The sequence below is a fragment of the Gobius niger genome (genome assembly GCF_951799975.1).
Source record: "Gobius niger genome assembly, chromosome: 11".
NCBI classification, from domain to species: Eukaryota; Metazoa; Chordata; class Actinopteri; order Gobiiformes; family Gobiidae; genus Gobius; species Gobius niger.
In genome coordinates this window covers 21398462-21425044 of record NC_136862.1, presented here as the reverse complement: position 1 = coordinate 21425044, position 26583 = coordinate 21398462, and the positions used below count along the sequence as shown (strand labels likewise).

At 40.4% G+C, this 26583-nt stretch overlaps 1 protein-coding gene across 2 annotated transcripts in view; it reads right to left on the bottom strand.

Annotated features, from left to right (window-relative positions):
- caln2 (calneuron 2) overlaps nucleotides 1-26583 on the bottom strand; it is a 56089-nt gene that overhangs the window by 12396 nt on the left and 17110 nt on the right. For both annotated transcript variants that reach the window (XM_079566044.1, XM_079566043.1), the window contains exons 2-4: nucleotides 23532-23656; nucleotides 13594-13737; nucleotides 8229-8341 (exon numbers count right to left, since the gene is read on the bottom strand). In XM_079566044.1, coding sequence (XP_079422170.1) covers nucleotides 8229-8341; nucleotides 13594-13737; nucleotides 23532-23649 — 375 coding nt within the window. In that variant the 5' untranslated portion in view covers nucleotides 23650-23656. The remainder of the gene's footprint in view (nucleotides 1-8228; nucleotides 8342-13593; nucleotides 13738-23531; nucleotides 23657-26583) is intronic.

Sequence of the window (26583 nt, the reverse complement as noted above, 5' to 3'; positions counted from 1 at the left end):
TGGTCAGCCTTATAATCAAAGCTTGAACCAACAGAAGAAGGAAATATTGTAAAAAACTTGAACCAACAGACGAAGGAAATATTGTATTTTGATATTGGATACATTATAACAGACTGAAAGTACACATTTTTTTTCCAGTAGAAGTCTAAATGATCTTATTTTGTCATGATATGCTATGCATGGGTTACAAAGCTACAACAGGTGACAATCACTTGTGTTCCATAAACTCACTCAAATCCTTTTTCTTTCACATTTCAACTGCTTTTCACACATCATTGGGAGTGAAATGTGGATCGCCCTGAAAAAGGCCCATGAAGAGGCAATCTGCATAATTCACTTCCTGGCAGTGGTCAAAATGTTCTGCCTGATTGGTGTATGACATCATAATAAAGCGACAGGTTGTCTCTCGCAGCATCTGCGTCTCTATAATGTCTCAAATACAGCGCGATGGTTGGCTTAGCACGGCAGATGGACATATTCTGAGCAAAATGGGGGCTTGATGTGGAGAGAAAGAGTGACGTCCTGGTGGGCAAGACGACATTATGGTGAGGTCGGGGGGAAAGGAGGAAGTAATGGAGGACACAGATGGGAAGACAAAGCTGACAGACGATGATGCTGAAGCTACGAGTCGTACGAGATGCTCATTTCAATAAGGGACAGGAATTCTCTTCATCCATTCTAATCATGGGCAATACTGTGTACAAAGAAATCACAGCCAAGTTCTTTCCTTTTTGAATATCAATTCTTTTTTACCCTGATTACAATATAGGTTTAGGGATATATACGTTTGCATGTAAAGGGCCTATGTTCTGTCAAACCTTTAACATTTTTCATCCTTTGTGTTTTTAAAAGTCCAGATACTTTCTACAGACTCGTTCTGATATTAGCCATTTGGACATTATCGGCCTGTGTTTTTAGTGCATTCAAAATTAGGTTCGTTTTTGCTGTGTTTCCAGATAAAGATTAGCACCCCCTCCTGGTGTTTTGTATAATTACATTTCCAATCACAGTCCCAGATTTGTTTTCTGGACACGTTAATACAGCTACGAATACAAAGGGTAACATTTTAAAAGCGCACATACAGTGATAATGAATACAGTGACAATACTTTTTTCCCCCACTGTACAACACAAAAGGCAGTTGAAACATTAAGAAAAATGCTTTGCTTCAGCTGCAGTCTCATTGCATGCTCCGTTCAGTAAAAAGCCAATTTTTTCTCTGTGGTGCCCGTGTTATGTATGTGTCCCCTGAAGGATGCTGGAAAATAAGACTCTTTGGACTGTGGGACAGACAACATGACAGCTCGGGACGGGAGCACCCAAAACCTACAATGTTCCTGTCAGTCTGCGCTAAAGTTGAAAGACACGAGGGAACTGCGACTTGTTAGGGACCCAGTGTGGCTCCTGAAGGGCGCCGGCTCAGAGGGAAGACATGGAGAGGTTTCCACATTTTTAAGTGCTTTTCAGCCATAACATTAGGACCACTTGAATATAGTGGAACCTAAAATGCAATCCAAAGCACAAAAACTTTGCATTGTGTCTGTTTCATCTGTGGCCTTCTGCTAAAAAAAAGAATTGTAGTGTGTTTTGAACAAATTTTGAACCCACACCGCAAAATCCAATGAGCCAGACACAGAGCCACAGACATTAGAAGCGCAGTATCTTCACTGCATGGCGCCATTTGGTCACGTTTTGGAGTTTTACATTTAGATGGTGTTGTGCCATGGTATCTTTTCAAGAAATAAAGTCTGCTTTGACTCAAAAAAGGTTCAAAATTGCAAAAATAATTCAGATCTGTGTTTCCCAAGCAGCTACCAAACCCAGATTTCAGTGGATTTATAATTATAACAGTTGCCGTACACTGTATCTATCTCTTGAATGCAAAAGTCCAAACAAATGGCTTCCATAACGGGGAAAAGTCATGTGACAGAAACCCATGATTAGACAGTGGAGTAAGATGCATAGGTCTATACAGGTTTAGTGGATCGAAAACAATAGAATGTGTGCGGGCTCTGTTTCAATCGAACAGCCCTATTAAACGCACAGAGGCAGCGAAGATGAAGTGAGACTCGGAGGGACACTAAGCTGCTTGACAATAAGGGGTAATGGGGAGAGGTGACCAATATGAGGATACTGGGCATAAAGGAACGAGCACAAAAGAGGGAGGGAGATTCATGAAGGTTATATAGACACTCAGTCTCCCCGCTGATTTAAAACCTCCCACAAAGAAACACAACACGCAGAGGCACACCACGACAATGCTTTCAGGGGGAAGAGGAACTGCTCCTGTGCGATCATAATGAGATAATGTGCTCTCTGCAGGGACAGTTTCAAGGAAATCAAAGGAAGCGGGAATTTGGAAACCGTTATATTGCGATAATGGTAATTCGAGGCGTGTAATTGATAGAAATCGAAAGTAAATTGGAATCTCAACTTCGGTCAGTCTCAATTATCGTCAGGGGATTTTTAATCATCAGGTCTACAGCTAACTCTGTGGCAGAAACAGCACCTTTGTAGTTTGGAGGACGACAATGGGAGATTTTGGGGGAGATGCAAGTTGGTCATTTTATGGTCATATGTATTGGTCATGTACCTTCTATATTAACCTTGTGCATGACGGCAATTCGGACCCGAAGTAACAACTTGACAGGATTTTAGAGGCAGCTGTGGTGAACAGGTCTGGGCTCATTCTACACAATAGGACATGGCTGAAACATGAAGGGGGAGGAAAATACTTAGTTTTAACATTTTTAAACTCTGTATAGTCCCTTTAAGTGTGGTCTTGAACACTTGACTGGTTATAATAAGGGTACAATATTTGGAAAATGAGAAGGATAATACAGAAGTGTCCTATAATGAAATGATCACATTGCTTCATAATGAAAAAAAATGATACCGTAATGGTCATTCATTGTTGAGTGAACGTAAAAAGTGCAAAAGAAGTCTTCAATGAAAAGAGAATTCATCTTTATTAAATGATCCCGCCCGCTCGGCAGGCACTGGCGTCCAGAACAACAAACCACAGTCACGTCGTATCATGAAATAACGTGATTTTTATATTGTACGAACATGAAATCATCTTGAAATAATGTGATACCAGCGAAGAAATAACATAAGTGAGACCAGGACACTTCCGAAAGAAAATTACAAAATTCTGAAGCAGTAAATGTTTTGGTGACTTACTTAATGTGAATCAAATATTAGGTTTTGTCAAAATGAATATTGTATTTTGCATTCTATAAAGATCTAGCCTTATACCAAATTCAAAAACATTTGGCATGGGATTCTACTGGCTAAGGATGCAAAATTAATATGACTGCTTTTTCATTTATTTTTTGTGACTAACTGAAAACAGAAATTGTTTTCAAGACATTTTGTTTTGTAAATTCACTGTCATAGGCGCGATAAGCTTTAGCTTCTGCCTATTCCATTTCAGACTTTATGCATTTAAATATTTCCTTTCTTCATCTGTTAAATGTTTAACTGCCTGAATAAATTAAATCTGAATCTAATTACATCAGAACAAGCAGGAGAATGAGCGTGGCCTTAGTTTTCACTCTCCACTGCTGTGCTTTGTTGTCAAAATAAGAAAAAATAGATTTAACCCCAGGCTAAGCTCTGACTAAGCCAGGACGTTTTAATTGGTCATTATCATGCAAGTCCTGCATGAATATTTCCAAATGCTGAAAACAATAGTCTGCAACATGGACAATTTCAACTGTTAGTGATGACACGAAGTGGACCACGCTATAACCCCAGTACATTTTATAAAATAGTAAACGACACATTGGAGAGAGGAAGAGGTTTGCAGAGCTTGATTTCAACACAAAAGAAAAAAGTGGCGCAAATGTATTCAGCACATTTACTTAATTGCTCTATTAATAATAATAATAATGCATTGGTTTTATATAGCGTTTTTTCTGGACACTCAAAGACACTTTACATTGCACTATTCATTCACTCCATACTTGGTGGTGGTAAACTACTATTGTAGCCACAGCTGCCCTGGGGTAGACTGACGGAAGCAAGGCAACCAGTCTGCGCCATCGGCCCCTCCGACCACCACCAACCACTCACTCACTCACTACATTCGCTAGGCTTCCTGGTGTTCCCAAACGGTCTCCCATCCAAGTACCGACCAGGCCCTTCCCTGCTAGCTTCCAAGGTCGGACGGGATTGGACATAGCAAGAACTGATTAAGACATGTTTGGGTAAAGGCTTAATTATGGATCTAGTTATGTTTAGCTGAAATATCTGGACAGCATGAGCACTTTTCTGATGATCTCTGAAGGGAAATCGTGCGGAGACTCAGAGATCTGCTTGGAAAATACCCTGACTCGAGTCACCACATTTCTGCTGACAGTCACTAAATTAGATTTGGAAGAAAGAGAAGCACCCAGCCTTCCATCGCAAATGAAGCCACAGCGCCTACAGATAAAGTCATTTTCTGCTGAGTTAAAAACAACTGCGCCCATCTCTCCACTTTGTTCAGGGGCGGTGAAAGATGGATTTCTACTTTAGCAAAACAGTTGTGTATAGACAAAGTAATCCAACAAAACACACGTGTCAAACAGGAAGTGATTATTGAATTTCCGATTGTTGCACACATCAATGACGACGACAGTGGGAGGAAAATGTACGTAAGTGAACGCTTTGCAATTTCTCGCATTTGTGCCTAAATTGGTCATAAAATAAGTAAACAGTGTCTGCTTGAACTAATACCACCCAAACAATTACATGTTATCATATTATTTACTGGCCATAACATGTAAACATTCACAATACAGCGTGAACACCCAGAAATCTCGCTGAACTGTAGCAGTTTGTAAAGAGGAATGGTCCAAGATTCATCCTGATCATTGTGAATCTGCAACTACAGAAAAGCAGTTATTGCTGATAAAGAAGGATCAGCAGCTATTTAATACAAGGGTTCACTTACTTATTCACACACTATTGTGAATTTCTCAGGTCTTTCTGCAAAATATCTTGATAAACTTGTCAATTCGTTTTCTTATTGATGATAGCGTTCAACTTTGGGTTAATCAATCCACAGTATTTTTTTCCAGTAGTGCTGTAGAGCATCCAAGAGCTCATTCGCAAACCAAAGTTGAATTGTTTGGGAGGAACACACAAGTATGTGAAGTATGGAGGAGGAGAATCATGGTGTGGGGCTGTCTGGACAACGTGCTATCATCAATGGAAGAATTAATTCACCAGTTTATCACGATATTTTGCAGAAAAACCTGAGAAATTCACAACAGCATGAAATAAGTAAGTGAACCCCTGCACTAAACAGCTGGCTGATCCGTCTCTTGTAGCAATAACTGCTTTCGACGTTCACAACGCTCAGGATGAATCTTGGAGCATTCCTCTTCACAAAACTGCTGCAGTTCAGTGAGATTCCTGGGTTCACTTACTTCTTCCTCCCTGTCCTGTGAATGTTTACATGTTATGGCCAATAAAAATACGCTAAAATGTAAATGTTTGTGTGGTATTAGTTTAAGTAGACATTGTTAATTCATTATTATGAGTAATTTTGATCAGACCACATTTTATGACCAATTTAGGCAGAAACGTGAGAAATTCTAAAGCGTTCACATACTTTTTCTCCCACTATAAAAACTCTGTGAAGAAGAAACTACAATCAGCAAAAAAGAAAGATTTAAATATAGTGTTGCATATTTGTTCAAAGTTTCATCATCATCATCATACTAACGTTTATACAACGTAAATGAAAGACCATTTAATGTAAAGCCAAATTATATAACATTTCCCTAAAAAAAAGCTGGATTACCTGCATGTCAAGGCTTTAACCACTTTTTGAGTCCTCACTTTATGACAGGTTTGTAGACCCACTTCGGTTCGGCTACTGACTAACTGCTGCTTTTTCTATTGTCTTTCTTTTGTCTCCTCAGTTTTCGATTCACAGAACCACTGCACAATACAATCCTTGCAATGCAAATGTGTTTTTAACCTGCACGCACCTTCTCATTTTCACTGACTCGTCCCAAAAGTTTCTCCCTCTTTCACTCATACTCCATAATGCAAAGAACATCACCATTACGACTGCACTTTGTATTATTGCAGTACCTCTCAGGCAAAAAACACCCTTCCCCGAGTGCAACCGAGTACCAATTTTGAAAAGTAAACAAGTTCAAAAGCATCTAGAAGAGCTGGGAGACTTTTTCATCAACCAAGCAGCCAAATGTGGACACTTGAAAGAACCTAAATCAAATGTATGTCCATTTTCCCGCATCTCCTGAATCATTATTATGGAAATACCGCCTGCATTTGCGCACACGTACGGTAACACGCTTAACAAGCTCCGCGTCCAGCCTCTCTTAGAGCTAAAAGGAAAGAGTGGTTTGTCAGAGGAAGAAGCAGGCGGGGGGTCTGGAGAGGGGATTTAGATACGTGTGTGGCCTGTGCTTATGTGGGGTACTATTTGTGTGGTTTGTGCTTGAAATATCCTTATTTAGCCTTTGCTATGCCAACGGGAAAGGAAAGTTTCATTCTGGATTTGTAACCTTAAACAACCTGTATGGAAAAGTTGTCAATGCTCTTTGTGCATGATGCAAGATTTGCCATTTTGAATACACGAGGCCCTCATTTATCAACATTGCGCACAGAATCATGCATATTTTGGTGTATTTTGATCATACGCTGGAGGGCGTGTGGCATTTATGAACCTGTGCGTAATGCTCCAATCCTGCTGTGCACACAAGCAGCTCATGAGAAGTAAATCAGCTGAAAACCAACGTCATTTGAAAGAAACGCCCCATGTTCATCTATCAGGAGGCCTCTCCTATGGATTTCATGGCATGAACTTACGAAGCATGACATAACCAGGAAATAATAAATAAGATAATAAACATGTTATTTTTTGCACAGGAAAATGTTTGACTAGCCCACATTAACCTTATAGCTTATCCAAGATGCTAAATTAAAAAAGTTAAATTTGACCAATAAAAATGCACTGGCTTTAAAAGGTTTAAAAAAATGTTTGTGCCCAAACATTTTTTCCACTATAAAAGTGTCTTTAAAGCGTATGGGAGAAATAGCGTGTATACAAAGCTGCTGGCTGGGCATAGTTGGACCAAGATCTGAAAAACTAGCCTGGGGACCAGACTCACCGCTGTAGCAGCATTTCCCACAGCGGTGCATACGCAAGCAAACAGGAAGCGAAGTCAACCAATCAGCGAAGGGCGGGCGTCTGCCGTTGATGTGGTGTTATTAGCAGTTTTGTGTTAATATAGGATTATGAATAAATGAATCTGATTGCACAGGCCCGTTTTGATTTTTCTGATGCCGCCAACAGCGGCGGGAGGTCCAGACTGAGCCCCTCTGTATAAAAAATATAGAGGAGAATCATTCTGGTCTCACCAGGCTAGCGGAAAACAGCTGTGGTCAGCCCTTTGGACTCAGCGCTGGACCCTCGAGAGGGAACAGGTGAGTACATAGCACATAACCTGCACTCTGACCTGATCAACCCATCCGGACTGTGTAGTGTGACGACAGGTTTCTATGCCACCACTGCCTACTGCTGCTGCTGCCCAGGACAGAGTCTCTGGTTGGGGCTGCACTCGGACTTGTGACTGGGAGGAGCATGTGGATGCAGTGTGTAACAAAGTCTGTCCATGAATATATAGCCTAGTTTTATGCTTAAAGCATCGATAGTGAATATATGGATTATGGCAATGCATTTCATGCTGTTACAAACTGTTTCTCATACCAATACAGTGTTCAATTGAAATGGAAGTATATGTACACCACCTCTTGACCTGTCATAGGGTTTGAGCGCAACATACACCCACGTCCACATTCATAATGCCAACACAGACATTTTTGTGTTTTGTTTTTAATTCATTGTACAGATACTTCTACTTACTATTACTTGTTTGCACATTTTTTAGACTCCTCCTGGTTGTTTCTTGAGAGCTGATGTAACAAGTGAATTTCTCATTGTGAGATCAATAAAGGCTTATCTTATTTGAAAGCTTGTGCCGAACTCCACTCTTTGCATACTGTCCTTGACCCTTGAGCAATACACTTCCACCTTCCCTATAAATGAATGTTCTGTGTGAGAGTTATTGGTGGGTATGGTCATTCTGCCTCATGGCAACTGTGACTCCAAATTGTAGCTTTCCACCATGGAGCGTACAGAGTGAATGCACGCATTATATTGGACTGCATTTTACCCAAAACGAGCCAATGCAAACATTGTGTTACCTGCCAGAAGATGTTGTCGATGGTGTTGCCAAGGAAACCTTCTCTGTTGTCCGAAGATAGAAGTTTGGGCCCAAGTATCGTCATGAATTCCTCGAAATCCACCTGCCCATCGCCTGTGCAAATGAAGAAATGAAATGAAATGTATAACAAGGCAAATATGTAGCTGAGATATTTTTACTGGTAAAAAAACAACCACATGACAGTATTACTTCAGAACAAGCTTCAAGTGACAGAAAATAATCCGAAGAATGCACACAGCTGGGGCAAACATCTTATGAAAAGTGTTTCCATCAGTAATATAGAATAATGTACAGTAAGTTTAACTTTTCCCATCTCTTAGTTAGTCCTTCCTTATCTTCCTTGCACTGACATCATTTTGAATTAACACTTCGCCGGTTTTGCTTTTCATCTCAAACATGAGCCGAGACACGCAGTGAAAGCTGATTTTCTTGCCTGAATGACAGAAATGCCTCGACAAATGCAGGTGCTCTCATCCGTGACAAGTACTTATGAGAAAGAATTCACCCTTGGATCGAAGTCAGCGCGCGGAGTCTTTTATTGTGAAGTAACTGCTCAATTCAGATTCAAAAAGAACAAGTGGCGTTTGCATTAGGCATTCAGCCGCCTTGCGTTGTTGGAGATTGGAATCAGGAGCCAGCGTGCCGTGGAATTAGTACTCGCTCGACATGTTGATGCTTCAGCGCCCCATAAACCGGTTAGAGCACAATGTATTACAATATATTTACCAACAATACGGCGGTACGTTTGCATATTTGCAGCAACACCAAAGCACAACCTGTAACAGTGGTGGAGTGCGGCCAGGAGGACTTTACCCCAACAACTATGGGTCTTAAAAGGGCTACACAAAGTAAAGGCAAGGGTAGAGACAGTGCATTTTGAGGTACTGTAACTAAAGCGGGGTTACAAAACAGATCTGAAAATGACAAACGCTGAACAACAACAGGTTTTAGAGACTTAATTTTCCTAATTTTGCTTCATTCTGTGTTTTTTCTTGTTTTTGGTTTGTTTGATTAATCTTAACACTTTGGGTCCATCCAAAACCTCAAATACGTAGCTTCTGTGTCTTGATCCTAGCTCCTGATCCTTAACCTTTCAGGGGGTGAACTGATCTCTATGCAGCTAGTGAACTAGAGCTTCAGCAGCATTTGCCCAATACGACTGTCCTTACCCAGGACGGAAAACAACAGGGGAAGTGACATCAACAACAGCTGTTTCAGGAAAAACTACATTACCCATATAGTATTGGACTACAAAAACACTCCCACTACTGGAAAACTGACTTTAATGACTCAAACATGAACCACAATAACGATATGAAGCCACACAGTAAACAGAAAAAAGCTGTTTCAGATGTACTTTACACACTTGCAGCTTCATCACTTTTATAAAGTTTGGCTTGAGCAAAATCGTATGGCACATAGCTCCTAATCGCTGGTGAGTTCGCACCAGACGTTCCTATACTAAAGTAGCTACAGTGGGGAAAAAAAGTATTTAGCCAAAATCCAATAGAATGTCTATGTGCAACTGACCAAATACTTTTTTCCCCACCTTATATAATAGTTACATACAGGCTCCTTTCCCAAACTCCTTCCAAACTGATAGCACAATTCAGACGCTTCTTACTCTATTATTATTTGGATTTTCGGATGGGGCCATAGAGAAGTCAAATATCACAATCGTAATGGCAATCATTAACCTCTTAACCCCAACCTTAAAGGGGCTAGATGCAAGTTTGCCATTTTATACTCACTACTGCCATCTCAGGCCATACGTGTAACTGCACCTTCTATATTAAGCTTGTGCATGACGGCACTTCAGACCCGAATTAACACCTTTTTGAGTGACAGTGCAGGATTTTAGAGGCAGTTGTGGTGAACAGGTCTGGGCTCATTCTACACATTGGGACATGGCTGGAACATGTAGGGGGAGGAAAATACTTAATTTTAACATTTTTAAACACCGTATAATCCCTTTAAAGCAGAACTAAGTATAACTCATGCCCCAAGAGGCCATAAGCACCACTGCGGGTGTTGTAGCATTTTTTTAACTCATTAATTGTCCATGAGAGTAAATACTATGCTGACAGAAAAGACAAAGGGAGAGAGGGATATTGTACATTGTGCAACTCAATTACACAATGGAGATGCTTTTTTTCACTCAAACTTGGCTGTAAGTACTGCCAAAGTGGCGCTAGCCCGCAGTTAGCTTTGCCCGTTAGCTTCTTCTTCGTGATTCCATTAGTGTGTATTTCCCCCTTAGACCCAGAGGCAGGGAATTTGCAAGTGTGGTTTTCTGGCCAGAGACACCAGGGGGAGATGAAAGACCCCCTAATCATCCCATCAACACTTGTATTACCCCCAGAGGGACTACAAAAAGGATTTATAAAGGTCAACAAGTTACTTAGTTCTTCTTTAACTGAGCGCATTTTCCCCAGTTGGTCGTCTTTTGTTGGTCATTTTAAATCTAAACCCAAACATATGGATATTTTATAACATTTTTGTGTGTAAACCAGGTGCAGGATTCTCTGTCTGTCTGCATTCATAGAGAATAGATCTAACATTATGAAACTTGTACCGTAACTCGAGCCTTACCCGGCCCTGTGTTACTGATGAGCTGCTTCAGTGCTGCTGCTCTGTTGTGTTCCTTCTGACACTCACTTCTAATTAATTGCCGAGAGCTTTTGTGAAATCTGGAGTAAACAAAGGCAGTAAATTACCATCAGTGCTTTAGTCGTTTTTGGAAATGCCGTGGAAGAACACGTTTAAATGATTGTTTCTTTTCATCTGAACACAGGAGATTTAACACAGGCGCTTCAGCCTCATGATAATGTAATCTTTTACAGCAGTGGTTCACCTTCTACATCCTTTGGGCTTGATACTGACTCACATTAATATTATTTTTTAAATAAATTTCACCACAGCTGCGGCCATTATTACCATATTCTATTCAACCGTGGCTCCACCAGGGCTTAACTAAAAACTGGACTGAAGCATCAAAACTAGGGCTACACAGACCTTGTCTGAAACAAAAATACAGACGTAGTTGGAAAATTGATTTGATTGTATAATTTCCATGAAAACCATCATTGTGCACCAAGTGTTGTTGTAAACGTCTTGGTATGTGAATCTTTGTACCAGGCTCAGGTGTCCCCCATGGGAAAACGTATACAAAGATGACCCGTTGACCTGTAGTGTTTATGATTTTCTCATCAGGCTTGACCAGTGTCTTCTCTCCCAGCTTGCTGTTCTAGGAGGAGGGTCGACAAAGGAAGTATAACTGAGAGTGAAGTTGTTTGAACCTTCAGACTTGACTTGACTTCTCAGACTTCTCTTTCAGTCTCCCTCATTTGTTTACATATGTTTTATCATTTATTCATTTGTTTTTCACAAATTATCATTTGCTACCGCTCTTAATAAATCACCAAAAGACAACTGTTTGATTTCCCTTATTGGTAATTTCTGCAATTACACAGGGTTACATAAAAATGTGCAAACGCATCCATTTTAGTTACCATTAGTTTTTCTTTATTTAGTATTTTTGTCTTGTTTTGACTCAATTAGGAAATGAAAAAAAAAACACACACATTTCGTACAGTTTGTATTTGATTTTGTTGGACTGTGCTGAAATTGTTAAAAAAGTTAAGTGATTTGAAACATTGGAACAATATCATTTTTGAAATATTCAAGTTATCGAATATTATTTATAGTAGGGCTCAAAACCAATTTGGTAAAAAAATATAAGTAATAAAGTAGTTTAAGTAACTTGTTTACCTTAATAAATCCTTTTCGTAGTCCCTCTGGGGATAATACAAGTGTTAATGGGGTGACTGGGGAGTCTTTCATCTCCCTCTGGTGTCTCTGGCCAGAAAACCACAATTGCAACTTCACTGCACCGGGTCGGTGCAAACACACCAATAGAATCAGCTAACTGGCTAACGGGAAAAGCTACTTCGGGCTAGCACCACTTAAGCAGTGTTTACAGCCAAGTTTGAGTGAAAAAAAGTATCTCCACTGTGTAATTGGATGTACAATATCCCTCTCTCCCTTTGTCTTTTCTGTCAGTTTAGTATTAACTCTCACGGACAATTAAAAAAAACATGCTACGACACCTGCAGTGGCGCTTATGGCCTCTAGGGGCAAGAGTTACTTAGTAGTGCTTTAATATTTTTGTCACATCATACAGTAATGAAATCAAAACCATATAATGCAGAAATGCAACTAGGTAAAATCAAAGGAGCATGACCCCACATGTACCCAGCGATACCTGTACCACAGTTTGAGTGCCTGTCTCGACTGGTTTTCAAGCGAGCGCTGAGCGAGTCTACAAATTATCACACGTTCGTGAAAGAAAAAGCTTTTACTTTTGACCTTTGAAATGTAGCTCCAGTCTGCACTGTAGCTTCAATCACTGGAGTGAAGAGGCAGATGAGATGTTGTTGTGAAGCAGGAGCTGTTTGTAATCGTTGCTTCTGTACAGATTTACAAGTGTTGTTTGAAGAAAAGGTTGTGCCTTCACTGTCTCCAGGGGATTTTATCTGTGACAGGGACCCACCTGCTGCACAATGTGTGGAGATTTTGGATGACGTCCTGGCTCAAGCTGCCATTTGGCACCGCTTAACTCCCGAGTAATTTCACAGTAGTATTTGTGACACAGGCAACATTTGGGCTTGGCTTATGATGGAAAATAAACCAAGGCGCTCTTGATAATTAACCAAGCTCAAGATCTGGAGAAGACTCCCTGGGCACTGAATTTTTATGATAAATAACTGTGGAGAAGAGAATAAATTTGGCTCTAATATTTTTGGGGGTTATTTGATTATTTTTTTCTGGTATTTGGGTATAATTTCAAACACATCTTGTTCATTATTTTACGTTTAGTTTGTTTATTGCTCTAAAGCGGCCTGTTCTAAAGTCCCCCGGTGATTTCCGTTGTGAACACGCATGAAAGTCCCTTCCTTCCTCCCTCGCTCCTCATCCATCCCTGGATGTAGCCATTGTGACATACTGTATTGGCGTTAGAATCACAAGGTGCTACTGTGTGTTGTTCTGCAAGACTCCAGTTTCTGTTTCTTGTTGCTCTGCGGACGTGGGGATATCTGTGCTGCTGATCGGGAACTCATCCCAGTGATTACCTCGTGTCGCAGGATGGGCCACAGATGAGCTGGGTGGCTTTGTCTCGCCAGACAGATGCCGCAAGAGTGTTTAGAGATTACTCAAGAATGTGTGACTCAAAACACAACGGTGGGTATGTTTGTAAAGAGGGAATTATAATTTCTAATTTCTAAATAATAACCCATATTACTGTCGAGCAGCTGGAGTTAAATCGATGACTCTGATTTTCTCACCATCCATGTCCAGCCGCTGCATAATAATGGCCAGCTCCACCTCTGAGGGCATGTATCCCAGCGAGCGCATGGCCATCCCCAGCTCCTGTTTAGAGATGAATCCATTCCCATCGCGGTCCAGGACCCGAAATGCCTCCCGGATCTCTGCAATGTACACACAAACACAGCATGTCACTGTAGTCAACGCAATATGTGGACAATATTCATGCGCCACATTCCTCTTTGCCACGGAGAATGATTATATGAAATGCCATTGTTTTTCTGCAAGTCATTTGTGTCAGAAATATGCAGTACAGTTAACTCCGGTGTCGTTTGGTTATGCAAATGTAATATTTCTGTGTTATGCTGACTGCTCTTCTTTATGCTCGAGGAAACAGTGTTTGCTGTGTGGGCTCCTGTTAAGCTTGTGCGGACTTCAAAAGCTCACAGTGGATATGCAGAAGAATATACTACATTTGAGGTGACATAGCTGCAAACGGGTGGCTCTTCTTTTCTCTGTAAAGTCTAAACTTCTTCAACTTTTGACAACAATAAATAGTATCCTGGGTATATCCTGGACTGAGGCCAACAGAAACAATCATAGACAAATGTCAAATACAGTTCTGGCTACATTCAAATAATAATAGTGCACGAACAAGACCAAATAAACCTCTAATTCTCCCAACAATTCAATAACCATTCCATTTTATTTGTTCAACATCACAACAGCAGTTGCCTCACAAGGTTTTGCAAAGATTTGATTTGCTTAAACAGAGAAACTGTCTGAATATCAACAACAAGACAAATGTCGGTGAAGCAGACGAGCAAATGTACAAACGCACCTGAGGATGAGAGAAAGGATTTGTGGTCATTGCAGTTTTGTGAATGTGTAACATTAATCAGTTTGTTCCCTTTGCACTGAGGGAACAAGCTTGGTACAAAACCGTACATTTAATTGTAAACGGTAGCAAATTAAAAATAGGTCAACATCAACATGTCCGATGTATAGACCCTTTGATTAACATCGCCTCCTGAGAAAACACAGGAGTGTGATCGAAACTAACATTTGTATTGGAGGTAACTGTATAAAGTAATGAAAATATTTTGAGCAAAATTACTTTAATACCTGCAAACAAATAAATAGCTTAAATTGCAGCAAATTTTGAAATATGGACGATGCCTCGACTGTAGTGACTAATACGTGTAATACATAAGCCCTATTTTCTGGAAAACTAATTTGTCTTGGTGATATTGTTTACTTGGTGCACAGAGATAGTCTTTACTCTCCATTTGTCTGTGCGACTGAGGGTTGTGATCATCTGTTTGCTTTTGCTCTGTCCCTGTTATTACTGCATTTGTCAGACATTGATGGGTTTAGAGCAGGACAGCAGCTTTTCACACACTGGACCAAAATACTGATTTATGTCTGGTTTAAGAGAAGGGACGCAGCCGTGCACCAATGACAAGCACAAACCCAGTTTTATTTAGCTTCATGATGCCCACAGGCTTCAAAGAGAAGTATTGGCAGTGCACAAGAAACACTACTAGTATAGGAGTAGTAGCCAAGTAGTAGCAATAGCAGCCATAGTAGTAAACAAAAAATCTGTCTCCTACTATTATGTGAAGAGTTCTATTGCAAAAACAAAATTTAGCCACAAAGCGGCGATTATTGGCCTTGTCGTGTCGTTTGATTTTGTGACGTTTCACAAAAAAGCGGTTTCTGACACGTTTACTTTCTTCATTGCTACAGGATGTTTTTAGTTGTTCTTAGCAGAGCCTTGCAATTTCCTCCACAGCCGGGGACAAGGGCTTATCCATGGGCCGTAGTCCGAGCAGATTGCTCTCCTTCGTGCGGCCGGCAGTATCCTTGGCCAGCCCGTGGTCGCGGGCTGTCACACCCCCGCGGTAAGAGCCACCTCCTTGGGCATCTGAGAGCTACTTCCCGCACGTCATGTTGATCTTACGACTACCCCAGACTGGCCTTAAAAGCTACACTCGGGTGTAGGGCACAGAGGCTTAGGTTTGAGTGGCCACAGGTAGTAAGAGTGAGACATTAGAGTATGTAAGAGGCGCACATGCAGCTGGTGCACTCATCTCCAGCAGGTTTAGGGAGCTCGCAAACCTAACGATAATGCTGAAGAAGAGAACTTATCCAGCAGTGCAAGAGCATGATTTGTCCACATGACTGTGCTGGTTGCTTTTAAGGTAGCTCGAGGGTTTTTTCTGACTGGTGTTGTAGTTGTAGCGTCCTCTTAGTTGCATGGCTTTAATAAATTCTCTCAATGCACATTATTACCTATTTTTGCCTCAATCTGGAAGATTGGAATTGTAGCACAAAATGTCATTAACACGCACTTCTTATGACATGTAGGTAAAATAGAAAATAGGTAAACCCTCATTTGTCACATATTGACCATTCACAGCACCAACACATCAGGGCCCCTGCAAACTTCCTGATTTCCCCCCAAATTACTACTTTTGCAAAGAAAGAAAAGAATGTCAGGATTCAGGGTTTGTAAGCATGATTTAGCTGCACGCTTTGAAATAACCATATTTTTACCTCCTATTTCTGCATTTGGGAGATTGCTCCGTTTAGATTTTTGGGAGCTGTTTATTGTTTGCTAAATCACTGTATTTGTAGCTTTTGTTACATTACAGCAAGAAGCACAGATGTACAGTGCCTCTCGAAAGTACTAATACACCTTGAACTTTTGCACATTTTGTCAGGTTTTAACCATAAACATAAAGATTTTATTTTGAATTTTTTACTGAAAGTTCACACACAATTAACAGACAACTGTGAAGTGAAAGCAAAATGATACGATTCTGTTATTTTTCAAAAAATAATGCATAAGTATTTATACAGCATGAATGAATACTTTGTGGAACCCCCCTTTGCTGCAATAACAGCTGCAAGTCTTCTGGGGTTTGATTCTACAAGATTTGCACATTGAGACATTTTAGCCCATTCTTCTTGAACAAACAACTCAAGCTCTGTCAAATTAGAAGGAGAGCGTTTGTGAACAGCAGTTTTCAGATCTTTCCACAGATTTTCAATAGGACAGGACTTTGACTGGGCCATTCTAACACATTAATAGTTTCTTTTCTTTTTTTTAACCATTCCATTGTAGATTTATCTTTGTGTTTAGGGTCATTGTCCTGCTGGAAGGTGAATCTCCGCCCCAGCCTCAGTTCTCTTTCTGACTCCAGCAGATTTTCTTCCAAAATGTCCCTGTATTTGGCTCCATCCATCTTCCCAACTATTCTTACAATCTCCCCAGTCCCCGCTGAGGAAAAGCAGCCCCACAGCATGATTCTCCCCCCGTATATTTGACACTGGGGATGGTGCACTCAGGACGATGAATAGTGTCAGGTTTACTCCATACATAATATTTTGCATTTGGGCCAAAAAGTTAAATTCTTGTCTCATCTGACCAAAGCTCCTTCTTCCACATGGAGCTGTGTCCTCCATATGACTTCTAGCAAACTTCAAACAGGATTTCTTCACAGCTCCTCCAGCTCCACAACTTTATCCCTGACCTCTCTGGTGCTCCTTGGCCTTCATGATGTTGTTTAGTGACCAATACATGCCGACCGTAGCTCTGAGGCCCTCACAGAACAGCTGTAATTATAATGAGAGTAGATTACACCCTCTATTTAATAGTTAGGGCAAGGTGTGAACATTCTGGAGTCATTAGGAATGTTATAAAGGCAATTTAATGCACTTAGAAAAATGCTGTATGAATACTTATGCACGCCCCACTTTTCACTTTTCTATTTTTTGAAAAATAACAGAATCGTATCATTTTGCTTTCACTTCACAGTTGTCTGTTGCTTGTGTGTGAACTTTCAGTAAAAAATTTGAAATAAAATCTTCATGCTTGTAAACATGACAAAATGTGCAAAAGTTCAAGGCGTATTAGTACTTTCGAGAGGCACTGTATAACTTAATAATGTGTGGAGAACTTTTAAAATGTCACACAAAACTCTTTCACCAAAAGTCCAGCGTCAGGGCATGCATTCAATATTTTACTCTCTCATTACTTTATTCCCTGTCATAAAGGGCAGTCGGCTTCAGGACAGAGAAGAGACAAACTACATGTACTAAAAGATACAAGTAGTCGACAGTGGTGCAGGTGGGTCGGCGGTTCAAATTCTGCAGGTACACACTGTTGTTGTGTCCTTGGGCAAGACATTTCACGCTCCTTGCCTCCAGTGTCTGTCACTGGTGAATGAATGAGAATCTGAATGGGTGAGTTGTTTCTTGATGTAAAATGCTTTATGTACATAAATAAGTATACAATATAATTTAATATACTATAATTTAAGTATATAAATGTTACCATTTACAAGTATTTCAATATAGGGACAATATGCTATAACTCGATGAATGAAAATGCAATTATGAGCATGAAACTGTTTTGTCTATTAATACATTTGAAATAGATTGTTTGATATTCAGTCTTCACCCCATGATTCTCCTGTGATTCCAAAAAGAGCAGTCCAGATTTGATTTTTGGCTCTGGCCGTCTGCTCCATGGTAAATCTCTCTCCCTCTCCCTAAATTTTCCGCTGTGTCTGCCCATTAACATGCCCAAAATAACAACACACAGCCTGGTGGCCATAGTTACAACTGGTCTTGAATCAAACTACCATATAAAAATGTCACTATCAGAATCCAAAGTATAAGTGCATAATGATGCAACAGGGATGTATGAGCTCGAGGTCCATCCAACCAACTTGATGGACCCATACCACACTCATGATCTGTTCCCTCGTCTGTGAGTCGCACTGGGGCAGTGGTGACAGTTTTTTATCGTGCCATGCACATAATCTTGACCTTGACAAAATCAAGGACAGGACAAAATAATAAGATAAGATAAGATAAGCCTTTATTGAACTCACATTGTTACATTCAGCTATATACAATGATGACCAAGAACTTTATGTGGACAAAAAGTATAGATTGTAATAGAATAAACAGACATAACCAAAAAATGTCTGTATATGCAGTGCTGGTTTACAGCCATAGTGCAAGAGGTTGATAAAGTGATGCAGATAAAGTGACGTAAATACAGAGGTTATTGCATGTATATTTTTGCAATGGGGTTATTTACTTTACAGTCTTGTTGTAAGATAAGATAAGATAAGATGATACTTTATTGATCTCACAGATGGAGAAATTGCATTCGATGAGAGAGCATCCGGCAGCAGCACCCATTCAGTGCGCACCACTCTTATACTTATACTCTTATACTCTTGTAAAGTCTGATGCCATAATAATGCACATCGCAACACGATGCATCTAAAACATTAAGGCCAATACTGCCAAACTACTGTGTGGCTGTCATCACCTAAACAACATACAAGCCATGAAACATTGCCTTTCTTTATGTCAGTGATAAGAACACTGTTCTTTTTAGCCAATGTTTTTTTTGCTTGGTCATGTTTTTTGCCCCCCGGGCCTCTAAATTTAGTAATACACTCTTGCATACACACAAAGCCAGCTTATTCTAGATAATTTTCCTTTTGGCAATTATCTCCGCACTTTATACTTTGGACAATTATCTTCTCTTTTGTTATTGCATATATCGATTTCCCTATTGCTGCCAATGCATCGCAGGAGTACAGACACTAATGCCTTGCGTTTCCATTGTAAGACAGTGCTAATGACTTGATTAATGCTTGTATCCAGTGCGTGACTACAAACGACCCTTTTATCATTTTATTGTTGATTTTTATAAATGGCAACTATTAAGAACAGTTCTGACTCGATAAATGCCCTCAGCCAAACACCAGACGGCTGTAAAGCTGTATTAGGTGCACTGATGCGTAAGATTACATTAGAATTGCCTCTGTTGTGCTGATACCAGGATTCATATTAGCCACTTGCTATCAGGCAAATTAAAGCTAGGTTGATCCTTTTATCTCACCGTATTTCTTATCCCCATCTCACTTTTTTTTTCTTTTTCATAGACTCTTTGTTTTGTCTTTACAAAGCCCCAGGGATGACTACTACCATGCTTCGCTAACACACCCGCACAATAACTCTCACATTTTGAAGAGACAGACACAGAAGATTTGAACAAGTGAATTGGTCCATTTAAAGTCCCGAGAGGTTTTACAAAATACTCAAGTCAGCGCGCGTCTAATTGCCTGTCAATCAATCGGGTCTGTTCGGAAACGGGGAGAGAGGAGAGGGTGGGGAAATGTAGTAAACCAGCTCAAAAATATTCAGCTTTTTGACAATAGATCAACTGAAAAGGTGAATTCCATAAGACAATAATTACAATAGCATTAAATCTGGTGCTATCAGGTTACAGTGGCAATTAGTTTGAATCTAAAAGGCCTATAGGGAATGAATGTCTGCCTGAACAGCCTTGGTATGTTTCTGTGAGTCTTGTATCAGGTCCAGGATGTTCCCCTCCTAAAGCCCGTACAATTCATATAAGATAACCACGCATTGATTAAGTTAGAATATGATATAATCTTTGGCCATAGCTTATTCAAACGTGAGACCGAAAGAACTGTTGTGAAATGTTCAAATAGGTCCATTTACCAGGACTCTAAATGCTAAAATATAACTAGAAGCTCCCACTTGTCCCTGCGCCACAGTTTGAGAAGCACTAAACAGTCATATTGTAATACTCTTTTCACACACTCAGCTTTCCTCTCTGTGAGTTTCTGTTGGTGGGCGATGGTGTCAGATCTCTGCTGCAGTCACATAATTGGAGACAAGGGGTGGACAAATCTCACTTTGCCTAAATCCCTTTTCTTAACTCCAAACAATGAATTTTACATGAAGTTCATCTGCATCTCTGCTTCATAATTATTCTCCTCACGTGTCTTACACAGTGTAATAGGACTATCTGGGTGCTGTGATAGTGAAAAGTTCATCCCCTTTTGTTCAGACCTCCAAATATCCTCTGATCCGGAAAACTAGATATGAGCTAAATTTTTCTGACTTTGTTAGCCACACGTGATTATAATTTACACAAAAAATGATTATGCTGGTGCTTGATATAAAAACAACAACATTGTCACCAGGTAAAGTAAGCGTGCACTGTAGAAATCAACTGGACCATTCTGTCAAGTGCTTAAGGTCGATCAGCACTGAGGTGTCTGTCAGGTCCCACTTCCTTTCAGTTTAAGCACAGTTTCAAGCCAGTACATGGTTTAATAGAAAAATCGATTTACTGTTTCCCTTGTGGCACCTTGGGACTGATATCTTTCACAAACTACACACCAGTACATTGATAATTCAGGTACATTGATAATTCATTAATTTAATCAATTAATTAAATTCATTACAGGCCAGTGGTTTTCAACCTTTTGGGGACGCGACCCCCATTATAACAATTAATGGAGTTCATGACCCTGCCCGAATGTATGTATTTTATTTATTCCCGCTGTTGGGTCACACTGGGAACATTATGTCATTCTTAAAACACAAAGGGAAAAAACAAATGGCTGAATAAAATAACTCAAATTAAAGGAGCAGGCCACCATTTTTACATACTGAGACATGTTCTTAACTGAGCTTAGACAAGTTGATATGTACCTGGCTGGTCTTTGTGCGTGCCCTCAGTCACGCAAAATGACCAAAGATGTTGTTAGCATTTGGCCTCTCCCAGTATATTCGTATGGCTCCAAGTGGGGGTGAAGTTAGAAGCTACCACACTCTTCCACGGGCACGCACAAAGATCAGACAGGTATGTATCAACTCGTCTAAGCTCAAGAACATATCTCAGTATGGAAGAACGGTGGCCTGTTCCTTTAATCTTTTATATTGTGTGTTTTTTCCTTCATGCATAGTACTGTTGCGCTATACTGCATTCAGTCGTGTTCTGAAAAGCCCAAACAGTTCATACACCTTTACTTGGAACTCAAATTGCCTTCACTAGAAGCATGTCTTCAAAACAGCAATGATATATTTTTTATAGCCATATTCAAACTGCTTTGTGACAACAAGTGTGCTGGCAACAAGTGTTTTAGCTAGAAGTAGATTAAGGCTGAAATTTCAAATCATGTTGAATATTAGGCTTCTGCCTAAAGTGCCTTTAAGTCGTAAGTTTTTAATTTTAATATCAAATCACTGCACAAAATATCCCTGTTTGCACTTGAAACTGAAAAGATCCAGGCCTTCAGCAAGACATGTCACTCTCCGCTTCAGAGCACCTCATCTGACATAGAGGCTTGCGATATTCATGAACTTAAGTGTTAAAAGTTCGCTCTCATCCTTTTTATCCAATGCTGCCAATCTCCTCAGAGGCCGATGATCACCAGGCTGGTGCCACTACAGCGCTCTCATTTTCTCTTCTCGCTAAATAAAGTGTGAATGAGCCGCGGTCGGGGGAAAAGCGGGATCTCGAATCTCGCTGCCTCTCCAAAACAAAGTGAGGCATATTTGTATGCACCATAAGACTGGAATGGGCTTCTCTCTCTCTGATGCATGTGCCTCTTGTGTGGACGTGTGGAGGACCCCCAGGTCTCGACTCGCCTTTTCAGTGATAGATGAAATGTCTCAAAACTTCAGGAGAAAAAGAACAGAGGAAGACCAAACGTTGTGGTGATTAACTCTCTTTCTATCAGTTGGAACAAATCACCCAGGACCGACCCAGGGCTTCTCTGTGAGGGGGATTAGGAGGAGCGCACACTGCCACCGATCCACTCTTCATCTCTCACTCCCTGTGGATACACTGAACTGAGAAGGCCTGGATAATGTCTAATCAGGTCTCTATTGACTACTGTTGCTACTACTAGTACTACATCTGTTACCACTACTATACCTCGATATGACACACTGAAACCGCTTTTTATAATTAATAAAACAAAACATATACACACATAGGTTTCCACATTTATTCCTCTTTATCTCTGCAGTTTACAGGGGGCAGGATGGTTGATAAGCACCAATCGCTAGCACGGAAGAGTCTAAAGCAGCACAATATTGTTCTATGGTGGTTCAGTTGTAAATACTACTAAATTGTGCATGTACTGTAATTAGTGAACCGCCGGGATGTGTGAGAGGCATTGTAAGAGCTAGAAATGAGTTAGAGCAGCAGCTAAGAGATGATGCTCAGCTTTACAGCATGAAAATGGGGGGGAAAACAGGTAGTGCAGCTTTAATACCACACTTTATATACATTTTTGTTTATATTTAAAAAGAAAACAAACCCTACCTAAAGACAAATTGAGCACTGCAGAGAAAGAAGACAGTAAAAGATAATTGTATGAGTATTATTATTCTAATGGTCGTAATCAGCAAATTGCTATTGGTCCAGGATATAATTATTACTGAAACATGGTCTGAAATGCATGTAATTCTCGCACACTCTCAGATGCTCAGCACCTGGACGTGTTTAAAAGGCTCACTGTGAACTGAATATAAAAATATCACACATGTAATCTCCATCTTTTCCACACAACAGATATTTTCTTTCTAAGCAGACAATCTCACAAAACAATTGGGCTTTGGTGGGTCTGTCTGGTGGGTGAGAGAAAAGAGTGGCGCTTGAGGAGGGCCAATATGAGTTCATCTTTTATGAAGCTTAATATGTTTCTTGAGAAAAAATCCTGGCACAGATCGTTAAATGAGTTTGCCATGGAGAAATGAAGAACTTGAATGTACATTTAGATACATGTAGCCATGAAGAGAGTGCAATCTATAGCCTTAAGAACATAGTAGTTCTACACTCAGTGCACCGATATACTGTACTACTAAGCCTCCTTAAGTCACGCTGCTGATTTGATTTTCCACTGAAACATAATTGGAAAGCAATGCAGCCAGTCAAGCAGTGAGTGATCGGCTAAATGGAATAACCTCTCCCCACGGGAATTGGACTATTGTAACGGCATTGTTCTAGCAGCGAAACATTAATTGCCGGTTCCTCCCTAACACTGTTCAGGCCCTCCTTCTTCCACTCACACAGGACAGGGGGACAGGTTAGCGGACTCACCTCCCAGCTCCTCTGTGGAGATACTGGTGAGCTGAAAGGCTTCGTTGCCCTCGGCCAGGGAGGTGGTCAGGTAGTTGTCTGGATAGAGCAGGCCCGCCCGCACATGGTGGAACGGCATCTTCTCCCTATGGACACAACGCAAACAAAAACATTTATATCAAGAACACATTGAACCGTGTGCACTTCTCTACTTGGGGCAAAGTAGAACATTTGTTTTCTGTTTAGTTGACAGGAGTAAGATGTTGCATTGCCATAATGTTAACACACGGCGTTAGATATTTGACCTCACATGAAAAACCTGTAATGACACCTGGGGACACGATGTCACAAGCTAATGTACCACACTTTTTCCAAGCCTGGATAAAAGGCAGAGCTGGTTCAGGAAAAGAATCCAATCCATCATATTTGCATTTGGCTTTACTTACTCCAAGGGTCTCCAACCTTTTTCCTACAGGAGCTTACAACTTTAAACTTCAGAAATCTACTTGAGAATACTTGAGAAAGTTTGGTACTTAGGCAGAAAACACCACAGACAGTTATGGCTGAGATAATGTTTCAACATAAATGAATATATTATTTCTTTGTATAACTACTTAAATGAATCTATAAATATGACTTAAAGGTGGGGTATTGTGTTTTTTTCAGATTTTTTTTGGTGTGATTTTGCCTCTGTGTCTTTAAGAAACTTCGAGCCTGTCTGGCACGTCCATGAGCACTCCCCCTTCAGTACGCTGTTGTTGTTTTTTAAATTTCTTCTTTTCTTTATGCAAATGAGTACAGACAAAGAAAGCCAGGGGTTTCTTACAAAAATATTTAAAATAGATAGATTAAAAGCTAAGTCTGCAGGGGCGGGTGCTGTGGGCTGAACTGAGAAAGAGAACATGGGAGGGGCCTCGTCCCCTCCAGCAAAACAGCAAGAAAATGGCTGCTGGCAGGAGATTCAAAGATTACTCAAAAATACGTGAATCAATCTGAGCAACACTGGAGGCATGTTTTTCAGGAGGGAATGACACACTAACATGATAAAAAGCTTGATTTTTACATAATGCCCCCCCTTTAATACATTTCTCCCATTTCTCTACCATTACTTCAACACATGCTGAATTATGAATATATTTTCCAACTAAATAAAGATACAGAGACATGGAGAGGAGCAAAGTGGTTCAACAGCCCATAAATACTTAAAAAAGCGGACAATGCTAACCAGGAGATTACATTAGCTTCATGCTACATATGCTAACGTTAGCAATGAGAGGCAGTTTTTACTACTGGACAATTTTCTGTGAGAAGACATCCACATGGATCCAATTTTGGCTTGACTTTGTTTGTGTGTGATAAATATGTTCATTGTCCGCCAGACAACAGCTAAAAAATGGGAAAAGTTGTGATTTCCGTGAGCTGTCTACTTTCTTGGAGCCTGGATCACGATTCATGTGCACGACTGCACGTAGTATGTTTATTATGCCGACTGCTGAGTTCACAGTGCACTGCAATTTAGCCGGCTTGTCACTCACTCAGTGCATGGCGAGATGGTTCGACAGGAGGAGAAAAGCGACTGTTCAAGCATAGACCTGCATTACACTGAATCATAATTTGAGAATTTCTCCAAACTGGCAGACTATCAGAAAGATCGGATTCAAATTATCACCATACTTTGGCGGAGGTGGAGCTCACTGGTATAGTTTTGGTATAATTCAGACTCCTAAGATTCCAATTAGCCATTTTATTACCAACAAACACACCGTATAACTGCAGTCCTCCAATCAAACATGTCAGTCTGTAGCAATACATCTCAACATCATTATAACCGCACTTGTTTTATCCAGACAATATCCTGTTGCAAACACGACTATAAACTCTGGTGCCACATGAAGCCTCTCTGCTCTTACGCCTGTATGCCTGAGCGAGTGTGTGTCAAATCCCTGGTCGGAGTCTGAAGGAGCCGCTTTTAGAAACTTGCACATTGTCTCTTCTTTCTTCTTCCGCTCATTTCTGGGAGAATCTGCCACCGTCTCCCCGTGCCACTCTGACAAATTATGTAAGCGCTTCATAATTCAGGCGCTGTCTCATAAAAATATATTCCACTGTTATTGTTCGGATAAATAGCAGGCTGTTCAATCACGGAGCTTCATCGAACGATCCTTCTTGCGGTTGCGGTTTTGATATGGGGTCGCTGTGAATGTATCCGTGGACATTGTGTGGTGTCAAAAGCTACATCATCCATCAGCAACTGCCTCTCAAACACCAGTCTTTCTCAGTGATTTATTCAAATATATACTGTACATTCACATTTCTAGACAAGGATCGTGTTTTTGTTTTTGTTTTCATCTTTCATACACACTCACTCAGAAAAACGACTGTGATAGAATATAACAGAATGGCTGGGACAGTGCATATAGTAATGCATTTTTACAACATCTTACAAACAGTGGGAGGAAAATGTATGTGAACGCTTTGAATTTCTCACATTTCTGCCTAAATCCGTCGCTAAATGTGGTCTGATCTTCATCAACAGTGTCTGCTTAAACTAACAACACCCGGCCATTTACATTTTATCATATTTTTCATGGCCATAACATGTAAACATTCATAGGACAGGGAAGAATAAGTAAGTGAACACCCAGAAATCTAGCTGAACTGTAACAGGTTTGTAAAGAGGACTGGAAGATTCATCCTGATCGTTTTGAGTGTCTCTAATCTGCAACTATAGAAAAGCAGTTATTTCTGCAAAAGAAGGATCAGACAGCTATTTCATACAAGGGTTCACTTACTTATTCCATGCATGTTGTGAATGTCTTGGGTTTTTCTGCAAAAAGTCTTGATAAATTTGTGAATTAATTGTTCCATTGATGATCGCACATTGTCCAGGCCCTGAGGCAACAAAACAGGCCCACACCATGATTCTCCAGCACCTTACTTCACAGTAAGGATAGGGTTTTGATGTTGGTGTGCTGTTCCATTTCTCCTCCACACATGACGTGTGTTTCTCCCAAACCATTCAACTTTGGTTTGTGAAAGAGCACTTGGATGCTCCACAGCACTACAGGACTGT